General features: G+C 36.7%; 1 protein-coding gene across 1 annotated transcript in view; it reads right to left on the reverse strand.

The window, feature by feature from the left end:
• The window catches only part of cacna1bb (calcium channel, voltage-dependent, N type, alpha 1B subunit, b), a gene marked incomplete at its 5' end in the record, with an annotated part of 156,599 nt that overhangs the window by 124,078 nt on the left and 9,580 nt on the right, over positions 1–22,941 (reverse strand). Inside the window, one exon of the mRNA XM_081389983.1 lies at positions 18,996–19,135. Coding sequence (XP_081246109.1) covers positions 18,996–19,135 — 140 coding nt within the window. The remainder of the gene's footprint in view (positions 1–18,995; positions 19,136–22,941) is intronic.

The following is a 22,941-nucleotide window of genomic DNA, read 5'->3' on the forward strand; positions in this document are numbered from 1 at the left end:
AGAGAGAGAGAGAGAGAGAGAGAGAGAGAGAGAGAGAAAACACAATGAGACAGAGAGACCTTATTTCTTATCAGAACTATAAAACTGAACCACAGGACGTACGCTATGATAAACAAAGCAAACAGCATCTCATGTGGTGTATCATGTATTGTGGGCTGAGTTTGTGCGACACTAAACCCAACATCAATGGGATGTAGATACCTAGAAGTGTGCTTTGAAGGGACAGGTAAACTCAGAGACCCTTGAGCGGAAATGGGAGGACAAAGCCAACGGCACTAGAACTGCCACAGAGCATCATGGGGGTTTTATTTAGATCTGAGCTGGCGCTAACATTTAAATGTCAGGTAAGGAGATGGAAGGACTTGTTGGAATAAAAGCCTGAGGCTAAATGACAAAAAAAGGAGGGAGAGAGAGAGAGAGAGAGAGAGAGAGAGAGGGGGGGGGGGGCAGGCAGTGAGAACTGGTCATGTAGCACCATCAGTTTGCTCTCAACGTCCTTATAAAATATCATCTTGAAAAGGCAGTGGGCGTTTAGTATCTATGCTTTTTCACCTTAAACAGCTGCATTTAAAAAATCTACTAATTGACAAAGGCTTTTGCTCTAAAAGCAAAGATGTATGACGGAGAGATCACTTTTTTTAACTAAATGTTTCCTACAACACAAATTCATTAAAGCTTTACCTGTTTAAGAGGTTATATTGTGTCTTTTTTAGTGTATTTTTCCCTGAGCCCAGCCGTAATTTAAATTTACATGAACATTTCCACCTTATCTTTGACTGCAGTGCCTCTAAGACATCTTTCGTGCCCTCATGCGTCTTTGCTGTTGGGTCAACGTATTTGAGATTCCGATGTCTGAAATCCAATTTTGAAACAAGACATTATTTTGCATTTGAGTTTAAATATAAATAGATGGCTTTTTTGACAAAACCGAGACAAAACAAAACGAGAAACAAAGAAAAGAGACAAAACAAAACATTTAAGTTTAAACAAAACGTCAAATCAAGTTGACTTGGCAAAAGAAAACAAAGAAACAAAATGAGACAAAACAAAAAGAAACAAAAGGAGACAAAACAAAAAGAAACAAAAGGAGACAAAACAAAAAGATATGAGAAAACAAAACAAAGAAAAGAGACAAACAAAACATTTCAGTTTAAACAAAATGTCAAATCAAGTTGATTTGGCAAAAAAAAAAAAAAAAAAAAAAAAACGAGACAAAACAAAAAACAAAACAAAATGAGAAACAAAAAGAAGAGACAAAACAAAACATTTCAGTTTAAACAAAATGTAAAATCAAGTTGACTTGGCAAAACAACAACAAAAAAGAAACAAAATGAGACAAAACAAAATAAAGAAAATAGACTAGACTAAACAAAAACTCCTGGAACAAAATGTTCCTACTCAACAGTTCTTTTAATATTCACCAGAACTGAACAAAACATTGATGCAAAGTGAATCTGAGGCACCACAGCATGTCATTGGAAAAAAAGGTACGCAAGCGATGGTTAAAACCCATCAGGGCCATTATCATGTCTCATGGCAGAATCGTCACAACAAGCAGATATTAATCAGGCCTCCGGTTTTCTTCGCTTTAGCTGTTCTACACACAGCATGAAGGAACAGTGGTAAATCAATTGCCATGACGACTAAAAGGCCTCCCGGTGCTCCGAGCCCAGTCTTAAAAAAAAACGGCAAGATAATGAGAGAAGTTCATCATATGAGTCACTCTCTGTACAGAACAAACCTGAGTGTGTGTGTTTAAAGGGCTGGTTAACTGAAATTACATTTGACGCATGTTCAAGTTGTCAATTAGTTGTTATAGGACAGATCAGACAAAATATATGACAAGTACAGATTATAGTGCAATTAGAGAACTTATGTCTTTTATGATAATTATATTAAGCAGTTAAAAGTTGGAATTCGAAGAGTTCAAATATTCAGGTCACAAACCTCAGAATCAACCTGTTCTGAGACTTGAGTTATTTAAGGGGAAAAGACAAAAACAAGTTTCCGCCCGAATGAAACTGAACCACTTCCATTCTCACCTCCAGATCTCCCGAGACCACTCTCATCATGCACGTCATCAGAAGAGACAAGTCTGATCACCTGAGACTATCCACACTGTAAAGCAAGGATGTGTTTCAATCCACTCTCTCACTAGTCACAAGTCAGGTATATTTTTAGAAATGGAAATCATTCCATTTGCTTCTTATAAATTCTCCGAATGCACATAAAAAAAAAATTACAATAATACATTTATCTGTTCTGCATAATAAAACATTAAACACACTCCAGAATGACACCATACTTTTTAACACTTACAATGGAATTGCTTTATGGCATGTTACACAGCAATGTTTCTGATAAATATCAATTATGTTTAAATGCGAGACCAAATAAAATTTATTTTTAAAATATACTGGCACAACACAGGAAACTAAGGAGCAGAATGAGGCACAACCCAAGCATAAATTACTATTATTACATGACCTAACAGGGAGAGCATGCTAACAGTGAGACTAATGTCATGTGGGCGATTAATGAACCATGACCTACAACAACTAATTTGCCTAACTATTAACATGCTGGGACAACGACGACACAGTGTATTCAGCCAACATGAATACGCATTGACATTTGTTTAATTAAGGATAACAAAAGTCTTGTAAAAAATTATGACATTTCCAAACACTCCTACCGGCCTCCCCCATTATTTGGTCAACCAGATAGTCTACCGCTGTTATTGGTTGAGCCAGAAATTGACATGTTTGGATGTTCAAACAAGCAGAGCAATGTTTGGAAAGGGCCACAGAGTGGCTTACTTATATTATCTCAGCAAATGAAATTGATTTAGTTTTTTTTTTTTTTATTAAAAAAATTATATATACACCGATCAGGCATAATATTATGACCACCTTCCTAATATTGTGTTGGCACCCCTTTTGATGCCAAAACAGACCAGTCGAGGCATGGACTCCACTAGACCCCTGAAGGTGTGCTGTGGTATCTGGCACTAAGATGTTAGCAGCAGATCCTTTAAGTCCTGTAAGTTGCGAGGTGGGACCTTCCATGGATCGGACTTGTTTGTTCAGCAAATTCCACTGATGCTCGATTGGATTGAGATCTGGGGAATTTGGAGGCCAAGTCAACACCTCAAGCTCGATGTTGTGCTTCCTCAAACCATTCCTGAACCATTTTTGCTTTGTGTTCTCTGGTGGCTGTGGTCCATATATATATTCTCTGGTGGCTCTGGTCCATATATATATATATATATATATATATGGACCACAGCCACCAGAGGTCCATATATATATATATATATGGAAACGGTATTCTCTGGTGGCTGTGGCCTCGTTCTGCAGGATAATGCGTCCTAACACAAAGCAAAAATGGTTCAGGAATGGTTTGAGGAAGCACAACATCGAGCTTGAGGTGTTGACTTGGCCTCCAAATTCCCCAGATCTCAATCCAATCGAGCATCAGTGGGATGTGCTGAACAAACAAGTCTGATCCATGGAGGTCCCACCTCGCATATATATATATACTGATATATATATATACTGATATATTATATATATATATATATATATATATATATATATATATATATATATATATATATATATATAATATATATTCCATATATATATATATGGAAACGGTATTATCTGGTGGCTGTGGTCCATATATATATTCTCTGGTGGCTCTGGTCCATATATATATATATATACATTTTAACTTCAGATTTTAGTAATGTTGATTTATATTTCAAAAATGCTAAAAAAAAAAAAAAAAAACAGAGAGAAAGAAAAAAATTATTATTCTTTTTTAAAAAAGAAGAAGAAAACTCAAACCAGGCTGCTACTGATTCTCTGTTCTGACTACATGAATACAGTTCTGACTATCCTGGATATTAAAAATGCTGACTGGCCATTTGAACAGAGGTGACAGGAAACAACGTGAGCAGAATCATATAAATGTCACAGCTGGATATCAGCCAAGAGTCGTATCTGTGCTGCTAGCTATGCTTGTTCACTTGTGTATCTGCCATAGTGTTTTTATTCTACAGACAAACACACAAACAACTGAACAAATATGTCTAAAAATTAATGACAAATTGAGCGGCTAATAAACATCCAGGGCCACAAATAAAAATGTCCTTTCTATCTGACCGCCTCCAGGGCTTGCAGCCAGCCTCAAAATTACATTAAAGTGCTTTGTGGCAATCTGCATTGTCTTGGGCACACAGAAGATAAAATGCTATTGAATTAAACAGTACACAAGGGCTCAGAAATGAGCTGTAACGCTTCATTCAATGTCAAATGTAAAGCAGCGACTGCCACCTGACACAGATACCATGACACATCTTGCTTGAGGCACTGTAGTAAAAAGAAACAAACGTCACTGCGTTAGCCTTATTTTTACACTACACCTGTTTTTTTATATATATATATTCAATACCATTTAAAAGTTTTGGAAGAAATTAATATTTTTAGTCAGCAAGGATGCATTGAATTGATCCAAATCAACAGTAACGTTTTCTATTGTAAGATTTCTATTTCGGTTGAGATTACATGACTTGCCAAACACTTTACTATCACAGTAAATTAAGATTTGATACTTTAGCTGACATGGCATTTCTACAATGGTATCGGTAGCCAATAAAATAAGTCCAAGAGTATAGCAAAGTGCAAGCGTCCCAAAATCACACAAAATGACAGAACATGGGCTCTAATTCAGTATAATTACAGCGTACACCCAGTACGTGCCTTCAACCTTTATCACTCTCTTTGTTAAACATTCGCTCATGAATTTCCCATCTATCTCTAAACCTAATTAATTTCCTTGCACAAAACCATTTTCATACGTTAGGAAAGAAGCATTCTGTATTACATTTCTGACATACAATGAGAAAAGTGCTGCCTGGTTTGACATTCAGCCTGCTCTGTCAATCTCCAAACTTTAGTCTGTTTATCTAATTATAAAAAAGGATGAACAGCAAGCCAAAAGCCACAACAGCAGGCGGAAGAGAAGCCAGGCGAGCTCTTGCAGACAGACGGAGGCAGATTGTTTTCCTGGTTGTGACTTGACAGAGACTGATAAGCAGAGAGTGGAAGAGTGGTTTGTTTGAAGCCTCACACAAACAGAGTTCAGAGAGAGAATATATAAGGCTGTGTGAAGTTTTTTCCCTCCTCTCCTCTCATGTATCCCCCTCTTAAGCGACTGACAAACACATCTAGTTGACCAGAATAACTCTACAACAACATGGAGAACTAAATCTTCACAGAATCCTGTATTTTGCATAAGTCACTGCAAGGCTCTTGAAATGATTACAGAGAGACTCACGATATGTTCAGAATGCAATACTAAAATAGTGCACAGTATACACTGAATACTGCATACTATTTTATACTGCACATGTGAAACAATGCACATTATGCAATGATAAACATTCCAACACAGTTAACAGTTAACTAATGCTAGGTTTACACAACAACGATGTACTAAAAACGTAAAAGTGTTTCCTTTGCGCTAGAGGACAACATTGTCAAAACGATCCCCGTTCACACAGATCCATGAAAACGACTAAAAACGTTGTATTATACATGCCAGGCCAGTAGTTGGTGATGTCACTTTGTAAAGAAACACTTGGCGCCTATAGACTGAACATGCATGCGCATGACATCACCGTTTTCACAAATTTACGATAATCTTTTCAAAAATTTCCACTTTAAAACACGTTTTCAAAAGTTTCCATTTTCAGCCCCCAAAACGCCGTTGTCGTGTAAATGCACAGACAAAACGCATACATTTTTTCCTTGTTTTTAGTTGAAAAAGACCTTAAACTATAATAATGTTTTAGTAATTAAAATAAATAAAAAATTTGAAATTTTGCATTGGCAGCTGACTGAGATAAATAAGTTGAACTACTAAAATTGCTCAAACTAAAACTGAAATTAAAAAAATGAAACCTATATACAAATATTTTTGGTCCCACTTTATTGTTCTACAGTACTTTGTACAAACATTTAAATTAATAATTTGATACAATGCACATAATATATTGTCTACATACTGTATGATTAACATTAGCCGCTTTCCGACCAAGTAGTTACAGGAACTTAGTTATAGGAACTGTCCACTTCTAAACAGTTCTATGAACTACTCTCCCCCAAACTCGGTTTTGCTGTTTGCGTTCGCACTGGCGAAGTGACCATAGGAACTGGTAGGAGGGGTAAGGGAGTGACACAAGCACGGTGACTTTTATTTTGACGGCGCGACGGACCTTTATTTTGGCAGCGCTGAGAACGCCAGAGCAAACAATGCTCACATTCTCTGTGTTTATTAATTAGTGATCTGTCTAACACAGTACTGTTTAATATGTTATTAGATAGAACTGTTACAGAAAGTAGACAGTATATGAAAAAATGGTTATTAGCCTATGCCGTGTGGTTGATGTCCAGTGTTGCTAGCTGAGCAGAAATACATAATCATGTTTGGCTTGGTCCCCTCAAAGTTGCGTTGGATTTTCTCTTCAGCATTTAAGGTTTAGAGACCCATCTATGACTGTTTTCCATGTTTGTATAGTTAGTTTCTGGAGTAAATATATAGGCTATAATCTGTGTGTTTACATTCTAGCTGTTTTAAAAATGGCGGGTGCTGGTGTTTTGCGTGCTTTCGGTCAATCAGCGTACACTAACGTCACGGGTAGTTCCTATAGTGCTGGTTTAGACTCTACTCTGAAGTAGGAGCTAAATTAGTTCCTCCAAATGGAGTTCCTAGAACTAAAATCGTTCCTAGTTCCTGCGGTGCGAACACGCCGACATCCGGGTACTTTAGCCAATAGTTCTAGGAACTGTGAAAAGGTTCCTCCGGTCGAAAAGCGGCTTATGTACTGTATTCACAAGTACCTGCAGGCACTTACAGCTGTAATTAATTTCTATTCTATTTCTAATTTACTTATAATAATCTATATAAGTAAATTGTACTTTTATGTTAGTACATAGTAGTTAAAGACACCTGATATAAAGTGACCAAAATGAAATAATAAAAATAATAAAATAATTACTAATCTTCAAATTAAAATAAATATAAAAATAAATGCTAATTCAAAATCTAAAAAACTAGTATATAAATAACACTAAATAAACACTGTTGTAGTATGTTACATCATTGTCACATGACCTCATTATATGCATTCATCTGCGAGCAGCTTCCATTTCGCATGATTAACAATTAAAAACTGTCATTTTGCATTTTTGATCCAAATTTGTTTCAAAACATTTTAATTCTTGGCAGTCTGATGAATAATGTGTCAATAAGCTGGAATGTCTTGCAGTTAATGAGTCACACTGGGAATGGAAGGTCAAATCCAGAACATTGCACTGAGGTTACATACTGCGCACAGTATGCATACTGCAGAAGTAGAGTAGTATGTTATTTCCGAACACAGCCTTTTATGAAATCACATTTTATAGCCCATAAAAAAGCCAGGGATCACTTCCTAAAAAAATAAAGTAGATAAAAACTTGAATTATACTTTTAATTACTCAGTATTATAAGGTCTGCATGCAGGTTCATACAACCTGACATGGCACTAACGCTGCATGATCTCTAGATTTAATAGATATGTCAACTGAAAATAATACAGTGCTGAATTTTTGTTAGATCCATAATCTACACGGAACAGTCCAAAGAACTGTGATCGTCTAGACAAGCCTGCGTTTGATGTATGTTGTGTCATCTGTCTTACAGGTTCCCCCATATGAACTCTTCCTTCAAGTGTACTTCAAAAGGTCTGTTTTACGGTCACCGAGACAAACGGGTGGGGGGGTGGGGGGCACGTTCATGTCAAGCGCATGGTGAAGCTGAAAGGTGACCCCCTCCCTAAGGGGGGGAGATACGCAGCAGGGCTCTGTTAAGAACCCGACGCAAATGTCACAATCTCTTCTACAAAGCACTGCCCTCTCTCTTTCTCTCATACATACTGCAATAAATGTTGTGCACGTGCACAACATGACATCTAGTTCTGAGGTTATCATTGGACAGAAGCAACATAATGAGAAAATACTCAATAAATCGCAACTGAGCCAGCTGTTGCTTGATCAGTTGTTATATGCTGTAATGCGACTGTTGATCCTCTCAGCTTACATAATGGGCATTAATCTTCACTTAGACTTGAGTGAGAAAAATTAACGCAGGTGTTGACCTGCTGAGTATTTGAATCTCATTCTGTCCTATTGTGAAAGGAAACAACAGAATACCACATGAGTTCCATATTAATGTGTCAAGTTGCTTGGCAACCGTAAACAGCTTACAGCTGAACTTTATTACTTGGCAGAAAATGGTGATTAAGATAATTACTATTAATAAATGTAATTATTTTGTAACATTGGAGCATTTCATCATTTTGCTGTTGCTATCAAAAAGGCAGTACACCACTTGAGGGCTTGGGGTTGCTTTGCATTGCGTCATGCTTAACAAGCCCTCTGAATTATGGTAAAATCACTGTGAAATTTGGTCTCTTGTGGCTTATTGCTTCATTTTAATACAATATAATTCTTGCAATCACTGAGCATGGCAAATGGTAGATCCGAATAATAATAATAATAGCTAAAAAGTTTAGATAACCACATGCTTTTGTCCAAACCTACAAAAGCAATATCACAAGCAATATAATATAATATAATATAATATAATATAATATAATATAATATAATATAATATAATATAATATAATATAATATAATATAATATAATATAATACATGCCAGGCCAGTAGTTGGCGATGTCTAACACTACACGCCTATAGACTGAACCATAGACTGTAGAATCGAGAATCGATTTTGAATCGAATCGTGACCTCAAGAATCGATTTGAAACGAATCGTGAGGTACCAAAAGATTCCCATCCCTATAATATACTGTATATCAAGTTGAGGGTCACTCCCGTACTTCCCACCTGGAACTATGCAATGAAGGAGGGAATGAGAGACATGCTTCTCTTCTAGAGAACTCTATGGCTTGCCATCTGTCCAGCAACAGGAATGATAGAAATAATAAAGTTGGACAGCACATAAATTATGAGCATACTGCATAGGCTCCTTGGCTTTCTTCCTAAGTGAGATGAAATACGCACTTTAGGCCAACTAATCTAGCAAAAAGGTTTGGCAAAACCTGTTTTTGAAAGACCATCACTATAGTGAACCTACAGTGTGCAAATGTTTCTACACAACTGTACAGACCTGCAGATGTGGACCTATTATCTGACATGATATTGACTGGAGATTGAATTAAATCCTTAAGTAAAGGCATGTGAGGAAAAACAAACACTTGGAGAAAAGGTGCAAATAGACCCAGGAGACATCTATGAAAACTAAGGAGAAAAACTACAGAGATTACAGCACAAAGAGCTTTTGAGTGCATCCAAAATCACTCTGCAGAGGAAATGCAAAGAAAAGGGACTTGCACCTGCAGCCACCCGCTTATCAAATGCCAGTCAAAAGTGCTTTTCATGACCCGAGAGCATTGTGTTTCTGAAAAAATGTCAAGGGATATCATGGGAGGACAATGTTAGTGTACTTCTCTTTTTATTAAATAAACTACTCTTTTCACAAAGAGGAACTTTACAATGTGCTCTTTCTACTAAGTGACAAAAAGATTGTATTGTATGGATTCACGGTTGGAAACATATGATGGTCTCAAGTGTAAGCATCAGGTGAGAGATATGAAGTGTAGCGATGATAAAAGAATTCAATAGATGAGAGAGAAAAAAAAATACATTCCCAGAGGGCTCCACTTGATAGAGAAATGACTAGGACAAGCTGCTACCTTCCTGCAACAGTTTGAAAATCCACACTGTGCATCGCTGATCAACACACAGTGACGTCAAACATGTGGGGTAATATAACTAAGCAAAGTTTATCAAGATGCGTGTGTGTAGACAGACAGACAAAGATAGATAGACTAATTGAACGTGATAGATAGATAGATAGATAGATAGATAGATAGATAGATAGATAGATAGATAGATAGATAGATAGATAGATAGATAGATAGATAGATAGATAGATAGATAGATAGATAGATAGATAGATAGATAGATAGATAGATAGATAGATAGATAGATAGATAGATAGATAGATAGATAGATAGATAGATAGATAGATAGATAGATAGATAGATAGATAGATAGATAGATAGATAGATAGATAGATAGATAGATAGATAGATAGATAGATAGATAGATAGATAGATAGATAGATAGATAGATAGATAGATAGATAGATAGATAGATAGATAGATAGATAGATAGATAGATAGATAGATAGATAGATAGATAGATAGATAGATAGATAGATAGATAGATAGATAGATAGATAGATAGATAGATAGATAGATAGATAGATAGATAGATAGATAGATAGATAGATAGATAGATAGATAGATAGATAGATAGATAGATAGATAGATAGATAGATAGATAGATAGATAGATAGATAGATAGATAGATAGATAGATAGATAGATAGATAGATAGATAGTCAACTGTGCAACAAGAAACATTGGCACACATTCAAATGGTACTCCATTATGAATCTCTTTGACTCCGGCACAAACAAAGCAAGGCCAGGTCCCTATACCACTCATTGTTTCACTGCATCCAAAACACATGAAAGACATCAGAATTGAACACAACTCTTTGAAGTCAGCACTTTGTGTTCCTGGATAAGCAGCCTCAGCTCTGATCGGAGTCCTGAATATTCTGAGTGGGATAAAGAACCAAGAACAAGCGCAGACGATGGTAACCCAACCCGCTCTGCCTCAACCTAAGGGGAGGAGCTGACGTCAACATGGACAGATGTGAGACAGACAGAGATAACATTCAAACATCCTCTCTACCAGGCCCTGGAGCTGTAAAACAAGCTAATTAAAGAAGCTGAACAATAATCGTTAAGGCAAAGGTAGCTAATAGTGCTAGCACGCGGCTCGAGCCTTGAGTGCTGTCAGGATGATTAATGGCATTTTTAAATGACTTCCACAAAGACATCACAGCGGTGTTAACGGTCAGATCAGGTCAACCGCAGCTTTGGTTGTTACTTACTGGCTGAATGTTCAACCGCCTGTGACCACAGAAAGAGGGAGGTGGGCTTGTAACCATGGTAACAAGCTAAGGCAAAGCATCCTCTGTAAATACCGGAGTACCAGGTTTTTGAACTAAACTGGAGATGAACCTGTTTCACCCAAGGCTTCGTTTAGATTGGCTCAAATGAACTTGTGTTGACCAATGAGGCTTTTGCCATAGGCGTAACGTTCCATCAAGCATAACGTTCCGCCCATTCAGACCAAGGTACATAAAAGTGCTAACATACATACTAAAAGAAAGGATATACATTTTTAATACACATTTTTTTCTTATGATATTGCATTGATCTTATTTTTTACATTTATATATTTTTCTTACGGTTTAAATTAATTAAGGTGTGGTTTGTCTAAATAAAAGAGACAGAAATTGGATAAAGCTGAGAATGTATCACATTTGCACATTATTGTGATATCATGATATATATGTTGTATTATGAAGTAATTTGCAATAGATTATTATTGACAAATAATTTAGAGACAGGACAGGAAATTAGTGGGAAATGAAATTAGAACATATCGTAGGATATATTCACTTGAGCAACACAATTCTCACGCAAGACCCTGTGAATCAGTTATTAACTCTTTCCCTGTTATTGACGTAGTAATTTTCCGTCATTTTTGAGACAACGTTTCCGCTTTCCGTGTTTTCACTGTTATATGGTAGGGGGCGCTTTTAGGCATCTTCTGAAAGAGTAGAGAATCTCCGGATCAAAACACAGGCAAAAAAGGCGCATAAACCAAGTGATAAAAAAAGCATTGCTTATGCACGTTGTAGTCTTTGAAAAAAAAAACGCTTTTTGTTCAAAATGTAGCTTTTTTGCATTCAAGTGTCATAAAAGTAAAATAAAAAGAATGCATGAAGCTAGAATCAAACTTTTTGTTGTTGTTTAAAAGCAGAGGCTCAGTTCTTTTTCTTTTTGTTGTTGATATATTGCATGTTTAGATATTCATACAACAAAATATTCTGGGGGCCATGAAAGTTTTGTGAAAATTATGCAAAAATGCTGGCGGTGGCTGGCAACTAAAAAAAAAAAAAAATGCTGGTGGGGAAAGAGTCAAGAGGAATAAAAATTATGTAAAATAATTAATAATAATAATAATACATTAAATAAGAATCAGATATAGTCTTATGGTAGACTACTCCATCTTCATCTTCCTCCTTTCCTTGCCCTGCTTGATTTGTTCCTGCTGGACATTGTAGTATTGATCTGAACTTCAGAGCGGGGAGGGGAGGAGATTTATTCTCCTATTAGAGGCTTTTGCTGTGTGATGGCTACAGATTAAAGGTCTGCTGCTGCCCGGAGCAACACCGTTACACCGGCCTATTCATTAAACAACTGAATATTGAGTTAAGCCAGGGTTAGGCCAGCTCAGGCTGACACTTACTGAGAAACGGAGTGGAGAGGAGAGAAAAGGCATGGGTAAACACCACATCCTTTTACTTCTGATGTGGAAACCACTTCACACACCAATGCACTCCATTTGATCTAGAAAATCTATAGTCTGCTGTATTATATGACCAGTATGTCTGTCAAAGTCCCAGTGAGCTCTGAGTCTGAAACACTGTGCTTATTACCAGACCCAATGACTCTGTAATTCAACACATTTATGTCTCAACTCAGATCTGTCTCCTAGGACAGCTAGGTGACTAGCTTGACCAGATTTAAAACCCATGTAATAAGTTTTGTGCCTGTTAGTCCATGTCTATTAACTTTGAATAAATTCTAGAGTACTTAAAATTAGAAAGAAAGAAAGAAAGAAAGAAAGAAAGAAAGAAAGAAAGAAAGAGATTGATTGATTGATTGATTGATTGATTGATTGATTGATTGATTGATTGACTGATTTAGTTGATTGGTGCAAGGCACTACAGGCAAAACCATGAATGAAATGTATTTAACCAACATGTATGTATGAAAATTAGTGCATATTTAATTAGTTAATGCATCATTTACATTTAAATATTTCAGAAAACGTGTAATATAAAACAATTGTCTTAATGTACTGAGACAAATCAACTGGGGAAAGTATAGTGATATCTAATAGTTAAATGTTTCACCCTATTCCCATGTAGTGTCTTGCCTTAACTAAAAGATAAAAGTCTCAATTTCTCAGAGAACCATCCATTTATTAAGTAAGCAAGTACATTAACAATCGCATTTCATTTGTAGCACCAACCCTGAGATTGGCCTTTCAATGTCTCTTTCTGTCCTTTTTTCCAGTTTCTCTCATTTATTTTGCTTGGCTGCAATGGATGTCTACAACTTGGCGTCTGCATTCTGTCCCTTTCTCCAAATTTGCTCATCGTCTCTTGTTTTAAAGCTCTCCTTTACAGTGACGCCCTCTCCATCACTTCTTTCAAGGCATCGTCTCATGACTCTGCATGTCGCCCATTAAAAAAAAAATCATGACTGTGATTCCACTAGGAGCTAAACAATAATTTAGTATGAATCTAAAAAGACAGACACTCCACTGAGATTTCACCTTCAGCCAAGACATCTTTAAATTAATGAGCACATACTGTACATGCGATCTGAGCAGCCTTCACGGCACGTGGAAATGTAATGAGATGAAGACTGATAGAAGAAAGATGAAAGGAACCAGGCAAATAAAAAGTAAGATAGGATTGGTGGCATGAGCGTATTATGGGACACTGCCTTAAGCCAAGTTCACAATGACACTGATTGCAACAAAGACACCAGAAGTCATTAACTTTCAGAGAAAGTTAGCAAGTTCTGAAAGTCCAGTGATTCGACAAAGTTGAGAAAAGTTTAAACTTATTGAAAATGAGAAGCAATGCGATTCGGCAACTACCAATCCATGAAGTTCATGTTACTGTGAACAAGTCGACTTGACTGTTCTGGCAATGCTTTGTCTTTGAATGCATACATTGATATAATAATGGCTGCATAAGATATACATTATATACACTGTATATCCATTATGTATATACATTATATACAAAAATAAAGATCCTTTATTGGCATCTATGGTTCCATGAAGAAAATTTAACATCCACAGACCCTTTCCATAGCACAAAAGGTTTTCTACAATGGAAAAAGGTTCTTTATATTACAGAGTGCTGCAGGGATGACATCTTTTTGTAGTCCAAAACTCGGAAACAAGTTAGCATTTTTGCCCTTCGGGTTCCATTGTCCTGAAGTCAGTTTTTTTGGTTAAATGGCTGAAAGTTATTTTCATATTTTATTCTATGGCATAAAATACCCCCTTTTGATTATTTAAAAATTATTTAAAAGCTTTTACTTGTCTTGAAAAAGGCGGTTGCTAACAAGTGGCTGAATACAGAGGTTAAAAGTCATCAGCAAAATAGGTAAACTCATCAACCCACTCGTTCCTTTCACAGTCTCTTTATGTTCATAATAACACTATTGCAAACTATTCTAACTCAAACTGTTTTTTTAAATAACGACTGAAAGCGTTGTCAAAATCTTTTGACAATGCTGAAGTCATGCATTTGTGTAGTTTTATTTTATTTAAAGGTTGTATCAGCGATTTTAGGCCTAAACATAAATGATCACATTCATCTAATCTTTCCTAACGAACCGCTAGCTGCCCGCCCCATAAGCATGCCGTCAAAAAAACGCGTCTCTGTAGGCAGCCTAGGCTCTGAGATCTGCACACAAAAACAATTGGTTTCACCAACCACTCAAAACCAAAATAAAGTGTTCCAACCAATCACCGACAGGGGTGGGTGTTGTGAGGTTTTCGCGTGCAGCCGTCATAGGCAGACATGCACGAGCGCAAAACCTCACAACACCCGACCCTGTCGGTGATTGGTTGGAACACTATTTATTTTGGTTTTGAGTACAACCTTTAAGCTTCAAAATTCATTTGAATTCAAATTGTGTTTATTTGTGAAGATTATCATGATGAACAAAACGTAAACAAAACAAAACGTAAGAATTATAAACTTGTGTTGGTCACAGAGTTTATTTTCTGCATTAATCCAAAAGCCTATATGAGCAAATCCTATTGAGGTTTTTTGTCATGGGAATCAGGGTGATGCTAACTTCCAGGGTGGCCTAAAAATATACGTCATCAGCAAAACTTGAAATGGCTCAGCAATTTACTGCAGAGCAAGTACTTAACGCTCATATTGAGAATATGAATGAGATGGCGAATATGAGCCAAATGCTGAATGTACTGGGAAATGAGCTCTGATGAGGACAGTGATGATGGTATAAATCTGCTTAAATTGAACCCTTCCAAGCTCTATAAGGTAACAAAGTATGCTTTATTTTATTCTTCTGTAATTGTAACTCAAATATCAGGAGAGTTTTATATTATCGTGACAGGTAGAGATCCATCCGTGAAAGATATAGATCCGGGTAGCTAACGACCCAAATATAAAATAATTACTGGAGAACACATTCATGCATTTAAGGGTTAAAAGTGTATATCTGTAATATCTGTGTGATCATTTTTATAAGCTAGTTATGTAGCCTACCAATAGCATTAGTGCATCCTGTGGCATGAAAGCCTACCAACAATAAAGTGATCTCCAGCTATTAAAATCACTGTCAATGTGAATGCAGTTTTACAGCAAATGGTTTTTGAGCCATTATGATGCATCCACATAAAACGGAGTGAAATCCGTAGTGTCTCGCAAGAATCAGATCAGAGGAGCAGTGAGCCGTCGACGTGAACGATCATAGTGATAAATATAAAAGAAAAGAGCATGCCATTGTTTCAAGGCCTAACCGGGTTGCCTGAGGACAGCATGGGCCAGACTACTGTTGTCGAGGTAACAGTGGGCAATGTAATCGCAGCGTACTGTCTGGGCGTGGACATGGTGATGCCCTCCAAAATTAACATATTGTGAAAAAATAATCTCCTTTTTCTAGTCTGCATAATATAATGACTGCAAGACCAAGCAAAAGACTCTGCCAACTGTTTATATCGGCTGTATCATGCAGCACTAGTAAGTGGTCATTTTAATTTGGCTAGCGCCCAGTTATCTGCTAACAGCAAACAATTTATGACTACTGGGCGAACACCTAATTAATATACATGACTGATATTAAAAATAAAATCCTGATCCCAAAACCCTTCTATACTCATTCTATACTGTTCCTCTCTCTTCTTCTTCTTCTTCTTCTTCCTTCTTTTAAACTGATCACAGTCTGTCATACCCCACTTACTCTGTCTGCTTTTTATCCTCGCTCATCTTTGATTTATCTGTCAAGTCCATTTTCAGAATTGCAATTATCTGCTCCATAAATCCACAGTCACTGAAATCATAACTTGAAGCTTGACAAACATAAACTGTGAACTGAAATGGACCACAATATAAAGAGCAGGTGTTGGGAATACAGACACCTGGAGATAAACAATGCAATTGCACTACAGTTACAGATCAGCCAGCAAACCCTGCTCCCTCTTAAAGGGATAGTTCACCCAAAACACAAAGGACTTGTGACTTGCTTGACTAAGGCCGCATTTACATTACATGGTACAAGTGACCCAATTCCAATTTTTTTCCTCCTATGTGGAACAGATCAGATATGACCCACAAACGTGTAAGCAGGAAAAAAAAACGCATGGATTCTGATATTCTCAGGTTTCCGGCCTCATTCATATGTGGAAATAAACCTGATATGGATCAGATACGTGCATTTGCATCAGCCATGAAAGCAGACAGACCGGATATTTCCGTCAATGAGAGTCGTACATCACTGAAAAAGCGACGGTGGCGAGTGACGTCAACTCAGGTGGACATCAACCGCGATCACATGACTCTTTTCAATGGCACAATGGAGTACAAAGGCTCAACCCAGTGGAGTCATGCTAGGGTTTTATGTCATTTGAGCCTTTAGGGCGAAGAGACCGTGACCTTTAAGATGATGCAGAAAGCAAAAGCTTGTTTTATCATTTCGTCTGCGTCCATTACAAATCACGCCGTTTTCACTTCCTTTTCAGCCTTTTCCAGGTCAGTACATCTACCAAGGGAAGTTTCGCCAAGTGTATAGTGAAAATGCAGATATTGGATATGTTTCACTTCTAAAAGATGCAAGCTGGTCGTTAAAAACAAACAAAACAAAAAAACGGTTATAGTCAACAAACAAGAATTGGGCATCAATACCTGTAGTGTAAATGCGGCCTTTATGAACCAATACTCGAGACTCGACTTGGACTTGAACTGCATGACAACAGGGCAACACGTAGATAGCAGCCCTGCATCAGTGATCCAGACAGCAGGAGAGAGATTGCAGCTCAGCAGTGGGCTGGTTCATATACCACGGTTTTACAAAGGTACGCAAGTTAAGAAGAACCTCCCTCTGGTGTCCTGAAGTGCCCAGATATACAGAACCATGAATATTTATACCACTTAAAATAAAGTGAGCAAGCAAGATAGAGCATATTTTTCTTGCTGTATTTCAGTGGGGGAAAAAAAACCTGCATTTTATTCACTAAGCAATCGCAATCCAGTTTATGCAGACATTAAATGTGCTGAAATAGCACAAATATGGCATGTAATTTAGGCTCATTATAGCTTGCATTGTACCTTTTTCACAAAACTCAGCACTATGTGCCTGGTTAAAATCGAGCTTTACCAACAACAGAAAGAAACCACCCATACCTGCTAGTATTACATTCTACATCATGACCAGAGGTAAGTGTAAGGAATGAACTGTCTGTATCAGCAGTTATCAATAATCTCACAGATATATGAATTGCTTGCTTACCATTTTGAATATCAGTTATGTTGATAACTTTATTCATTTTAAGCCGCTCATGTTGTTATGAATACATTCGCGATTTGGAATTCTCGGGTAGGATTACATAACATTAGATTAGCCTTTTGTCTGTGCCGTCTTGACTTCATTCTCGTGCACTCGTTCGCTAAACTGATCATCCAATCAGAGTTTCCACTCTAACCGATGTCCCCGACGCCAATTCAACATGCTGCTGCCGACGAGAGCCGACGTGTGGAACACACCACAAAAACTAGCCCGGCGGCTGACCATCGGCTTGGTGTGTCCCGGCCTTATTAACAGTAAATGTCAGACTTTTCTGTCAGCAAAAGCACTATTCCGACAGGACTAGTTTTTTCTCAGGAGGTCAGATAATTTTGAGTTTACAGAACAACTTCATTGTAATCCTGTCACACAACCTGGCTATAAATTACAAACCAAATTACCAGTTTTTCAGCTAACTCATGGGTCCTCTGAGAAATCTAATCCTGTCTGGGTAGGAATGTCTGTAAATTCAGAATATTTTTCACAACGTATCCCCTCATTTATTTTGACCTTTGTCAAATACCGTAACTAAAGCCAAATTTTCTTGTTGTACTTCCTGGCGCACCTTCATTATGGATTTAGACCTTTTTCTAACACTCTAGGTAAAATAACAGTTCAATTACTGCTGGCATTTAATCTGATGGAAAATAAATGAATTCCTTCCCTTAATATACACAAATGTTGTAATTATAACACATATATAATTAAATAAACTGTTTAATTTAATAGGATTCAGGATGACCTTCAATAACACTTGATTCCAGACAGACATTCTCATTCCAACCTAAAACCAACAGTTATCGCAATCAACATGAAATCACAGACGTCCTCTGTCAATAATTGTAACTCAAACGTCATTTGGAAAAGGAATGCTGTCTAAATAGTCCAATATCTGAAAAAACTCAACTTTCTTAGGAGTACAGGATCGGCCAGAGGCCAATGTTTACATAAACGCAGAAGGGGACCAGACTAGAACACTTTGTAACAGGCACTTTTGCAAAGAAATAAAGCTATCTCTTACTTTCCTGAAGACATAGAACACACACACATCCATTTGAAACTGTTTCTGCCTCCCCAGCAGTGGGTTGCGGACTCACCCTGTCAGAACGACCACGAAGTCCATTACGTTCCAGCCGTTGCGTAGGTAAGAGTCTTTGTGAAACACAAAGCCCAGGGCGATGATCTTAATGCCGGCCTCGAAACAGAATATTCCGATAAAGTAGGGCTCTGTGTCGTCCTGTAGGAAGAGAGAGCAAAAAGAAGGACAACTTGTTTTTTAGTGTGCCTGAAAGAAGAGAGGGTCTATTGATGCATGGATAAAAGATAGAAAGCAGAATATAGAATATAGGTTGAAGCTTTTCACTTTTTTTTGCATGACACAGGGTCAAGATGCATAGATTTGCACTGTGATGGGGAAGGTGAAGATGTGACAGTCTAAATCCATTGAAAGTGTTTTACATGGTTATTACTGGTAACTACAACTATTACAAAAATATTTCAGTAAACTGAAATAAAGCTAAAATAAAATATAAATATTAGTAATTAGTAACTAAACGAAAATAAATAAACTGAAATAAGTTTAAGTTTAACTGGAAATAAATACAAATTAGAAATAAAACTGAAAAAAAAAATTTATTAGCCCAAATAGCATTTAAAAAATAAATAAATAATAATGACAAAAGCACATAACAAAATGACTAAACATTAAACTAAAATTAACATGAAAACTAAAAGTTTAAAATAAAGGCTTAATTAAACAATACAATATTAAAACTAAAATAAAAAATTAAATAACACTGGTGCATTAAATAAATATTAATTAAAAAATAAAATAAATTATTAAAATGTATATATATATATATATATATACACATACACACACACACACACACATATATATATATATATATATATATATATATATATATATATATATATATATATATATATATATATATATATATATATATATATATATATATATATACACACACATATATATATATATATATATATATATATATATATATATATATATATATATATACATATACATATACATATATACATACATACATATATACACACACACACACACACATATATATATATATATATATATATACACACACACATATATATATATACATATATATATATATATATATATATATATATATATATATATATATATATACATATACATATATACATACATACATATATATATATATATACACACACACACACACACACACACACACACACACACACACACACACACACACACACACACACACAATTTAATACAATTAAATATTTATATAATAATACATTTAATTTTAATCTTAATTTCATATCTTACAAAAAAAAAAGGTCTCAAAATTCTGAAACCTAATAAAACTGGAGAAATATAGCAAGTATAAGTTAAGGAAACTGTTAGAAGAATGTACTTAAAAAGATTCAGTCCTGGCTACAGCATGTCGCATTGCTTTTGAACTCATTCCCATTAATGTCACCAGAGCCCTAAGGCTCTACAGGCACTTACACCAGACTAACCTCTCCAAAGCTCTGCTCTCAGCAATCCCTCCCACTTTATGAGCGCAATTATCAACCCTGCTCGCAAATAAGTCTTCTTATGGTGCTCTTTTTGATGGAAACCTTATCCTAGCAATATAATTCTGTAATATAGTCTTCAATAACAACAGCATGATGCCATTTTGTGATGATACTTTGGTACAGCGAGGAAAACGCTGCACTGTTAAATCTTTCTGCTCTCTGTAAAAATAAATGTGCCTTTGGCAATGCATTATATAACATTCCATTAGCAAACACACAAAAAAAAAAAATTAAACAAACAAAAAATAATTTCATGTTGAATAGTCCCTAAAGGTGCCCAAAGCTAAATCACACTCTATTGGTGTATATTTTCTCAATAATAGTCTAATTATCGTTGTGGTGCTAGACAGCACCTGTCTTGTTGTCTCTGTGAAATCACTTGGCAAAATTGTGCTTGCAGGAGCAGATGTGAGGCTGTGCATAACGGATGATTTATGGAAGCGGAGATAGAGTGAGCGTTGCAGCAGACAGCATATTTCAATCTATTATGTATAGATCTAAAGAGTTTATTAATAATGAACATCCTGTCTGTAGTGTCTGGGTATCAGGGGCCCAGTTTATCTCTGCAACAGGTAGGGAATTGGTTGCGTTGCAGTGTTAACCAAACAAGATTTTGATGAATTTGACAGGTTAAGGTTGAACCCTCACTACAGGGAACAATGAAGAATGAAATAACTCTTCAGTTAAGCACTGTCACTATCTGGCGTAAAACACAGGTCCTTAAAGCTACACTGTGTAATTTTTTAAGTTGATTCTTAGCAAAAAACACTTTGTTCTTTCAAAATGATATGTGCTCATTAATGTGTAATTACTTCTACCAACTAATCAAGTATTCTCGTAAGTGTAGAATCTGCCATTTAGAATACATATGAGCGAGTCGCTCGAATGGCGGCAGCCATGTTGCGCCTCCATCTTGAAAATACATTAGCCAAAGAGGGACATAACTGGAAATTCAAGCTTCGTCTTTCGCGTTTTGACACTCAGTGGCACCGTGACAAATTCGAGGGGGAGATTACTCGCGACTGCCGGCAGATTTGAATCTGAGTTAAAACGCCCTCGGAATGGGAGGGGCTAGAAAGTAATATTCAGTTGGTAGTCATAAACAATTTCACCACTAGATGGGAGAAAATCCTACAGTGTAGCTTTAAAGGGATAGTTCACGTTAAAATAACATTTACTCACCCTGGTGTTGTTTTAATGTCATATGCCCTCCTTTCTTTTTCAGACCACAAAGGGAGGAGATTTTTTTTTAAATGTCCCTCTCACGCTCGTCTATATAATAGCAGTGAATAGCGACCAGCATCAAGCTTTTAAAAAACGAAAGCAAAATTATCACAGAATGGTCCCATGCAACACGTGTCATATATTCCAAGCGTTCTGGGGTCAGGATTTTTGTTAAATAATACATAAGATTTCGCTTTGTTTTTCTCGAAACCCTATCGTATACCCCCAGAACACTTGGAATATATGAAACGTGTCACATCGGACCATTGTGTGTGTCACAGCTGGTTGAAATACAGGAAGAAAAGGTGAGCTGGATCTATTCGCAGGCCAACAGTTTGTTAATAAACAAAACTCAAAAAAGGTAACAGAAACTCTCAAGAAATCTTGGAATCAACACAGGAACGGAACAACCAACTTAGTAAGATGAATACCGAACAAGACTGACTGAACACAAGCTCAGTATATACAAGCCTGAAACAAAGTTTCAAACTTAGGGTGCTTTCGCACTGACAATTTAGTTTGAAACGGGGCATGGTTCGCATGAAAGATTGCAAATATGAAAGCTGTTATGCGGACCCAGGTACACACCGAGGTACCGAACCCGAGACTACCTGACAGAGGTGGTCTGAGTTCGGTTGCACTTGAACTATGCCACTATTTGCATGAATGTGAAAGCAACACGAACTCTGGTGCACATTTGTTCAGTAAGTAAAGCAACCTGCGCATGCGTTTTAGCCGAATACTCAATAAAACACATGGGATGATAGTGTTGCTGATTTCCCTTAGATACGAGCGAGAGTCTCCTCAAAAGAGTCTGTTTGAAAGCAGCAAAAAGCAAACTTCATGCGACGCACATACTGTAAACCCAAGTGTCGTTTATTAAGTTGCGCATAATAGTCCAAATTATGGACTCGCATTCTGTTTTCTATCACGCGCCGTGCACGTCTGTGATGACGTAAGATGAATGCAAATGCACCACGGTTCGATAGAATCAAGTTGAGTGTGAAACCAGACTAGCCCTGCGCGGGGCACCTGAACCATCGCACTCGGACTCAGACCGCAACAAAAAATCAATCAATGAGAAACCATAGAAACAAACTCAAACAGAACCAAAACACGTGCAAAACCCACCCAAAACAAACACAAGCACAGATCACCCGTGACACTGTGATACTTTTGTGTCTTTTTTTTTTAAATATT

This window comes from Scardinius erythrophthalmus (genome assembly GCF_964197995.2).
Source record: "Scardinius erythrophthalmus genome assembly, chromosome: 17".
NCBI lineage: Eukaryota > Metazoa > Chordata > Actinopteri > Cypriniformes > Leuciscidae > Scardinius > Scardinius erythrophthalmus.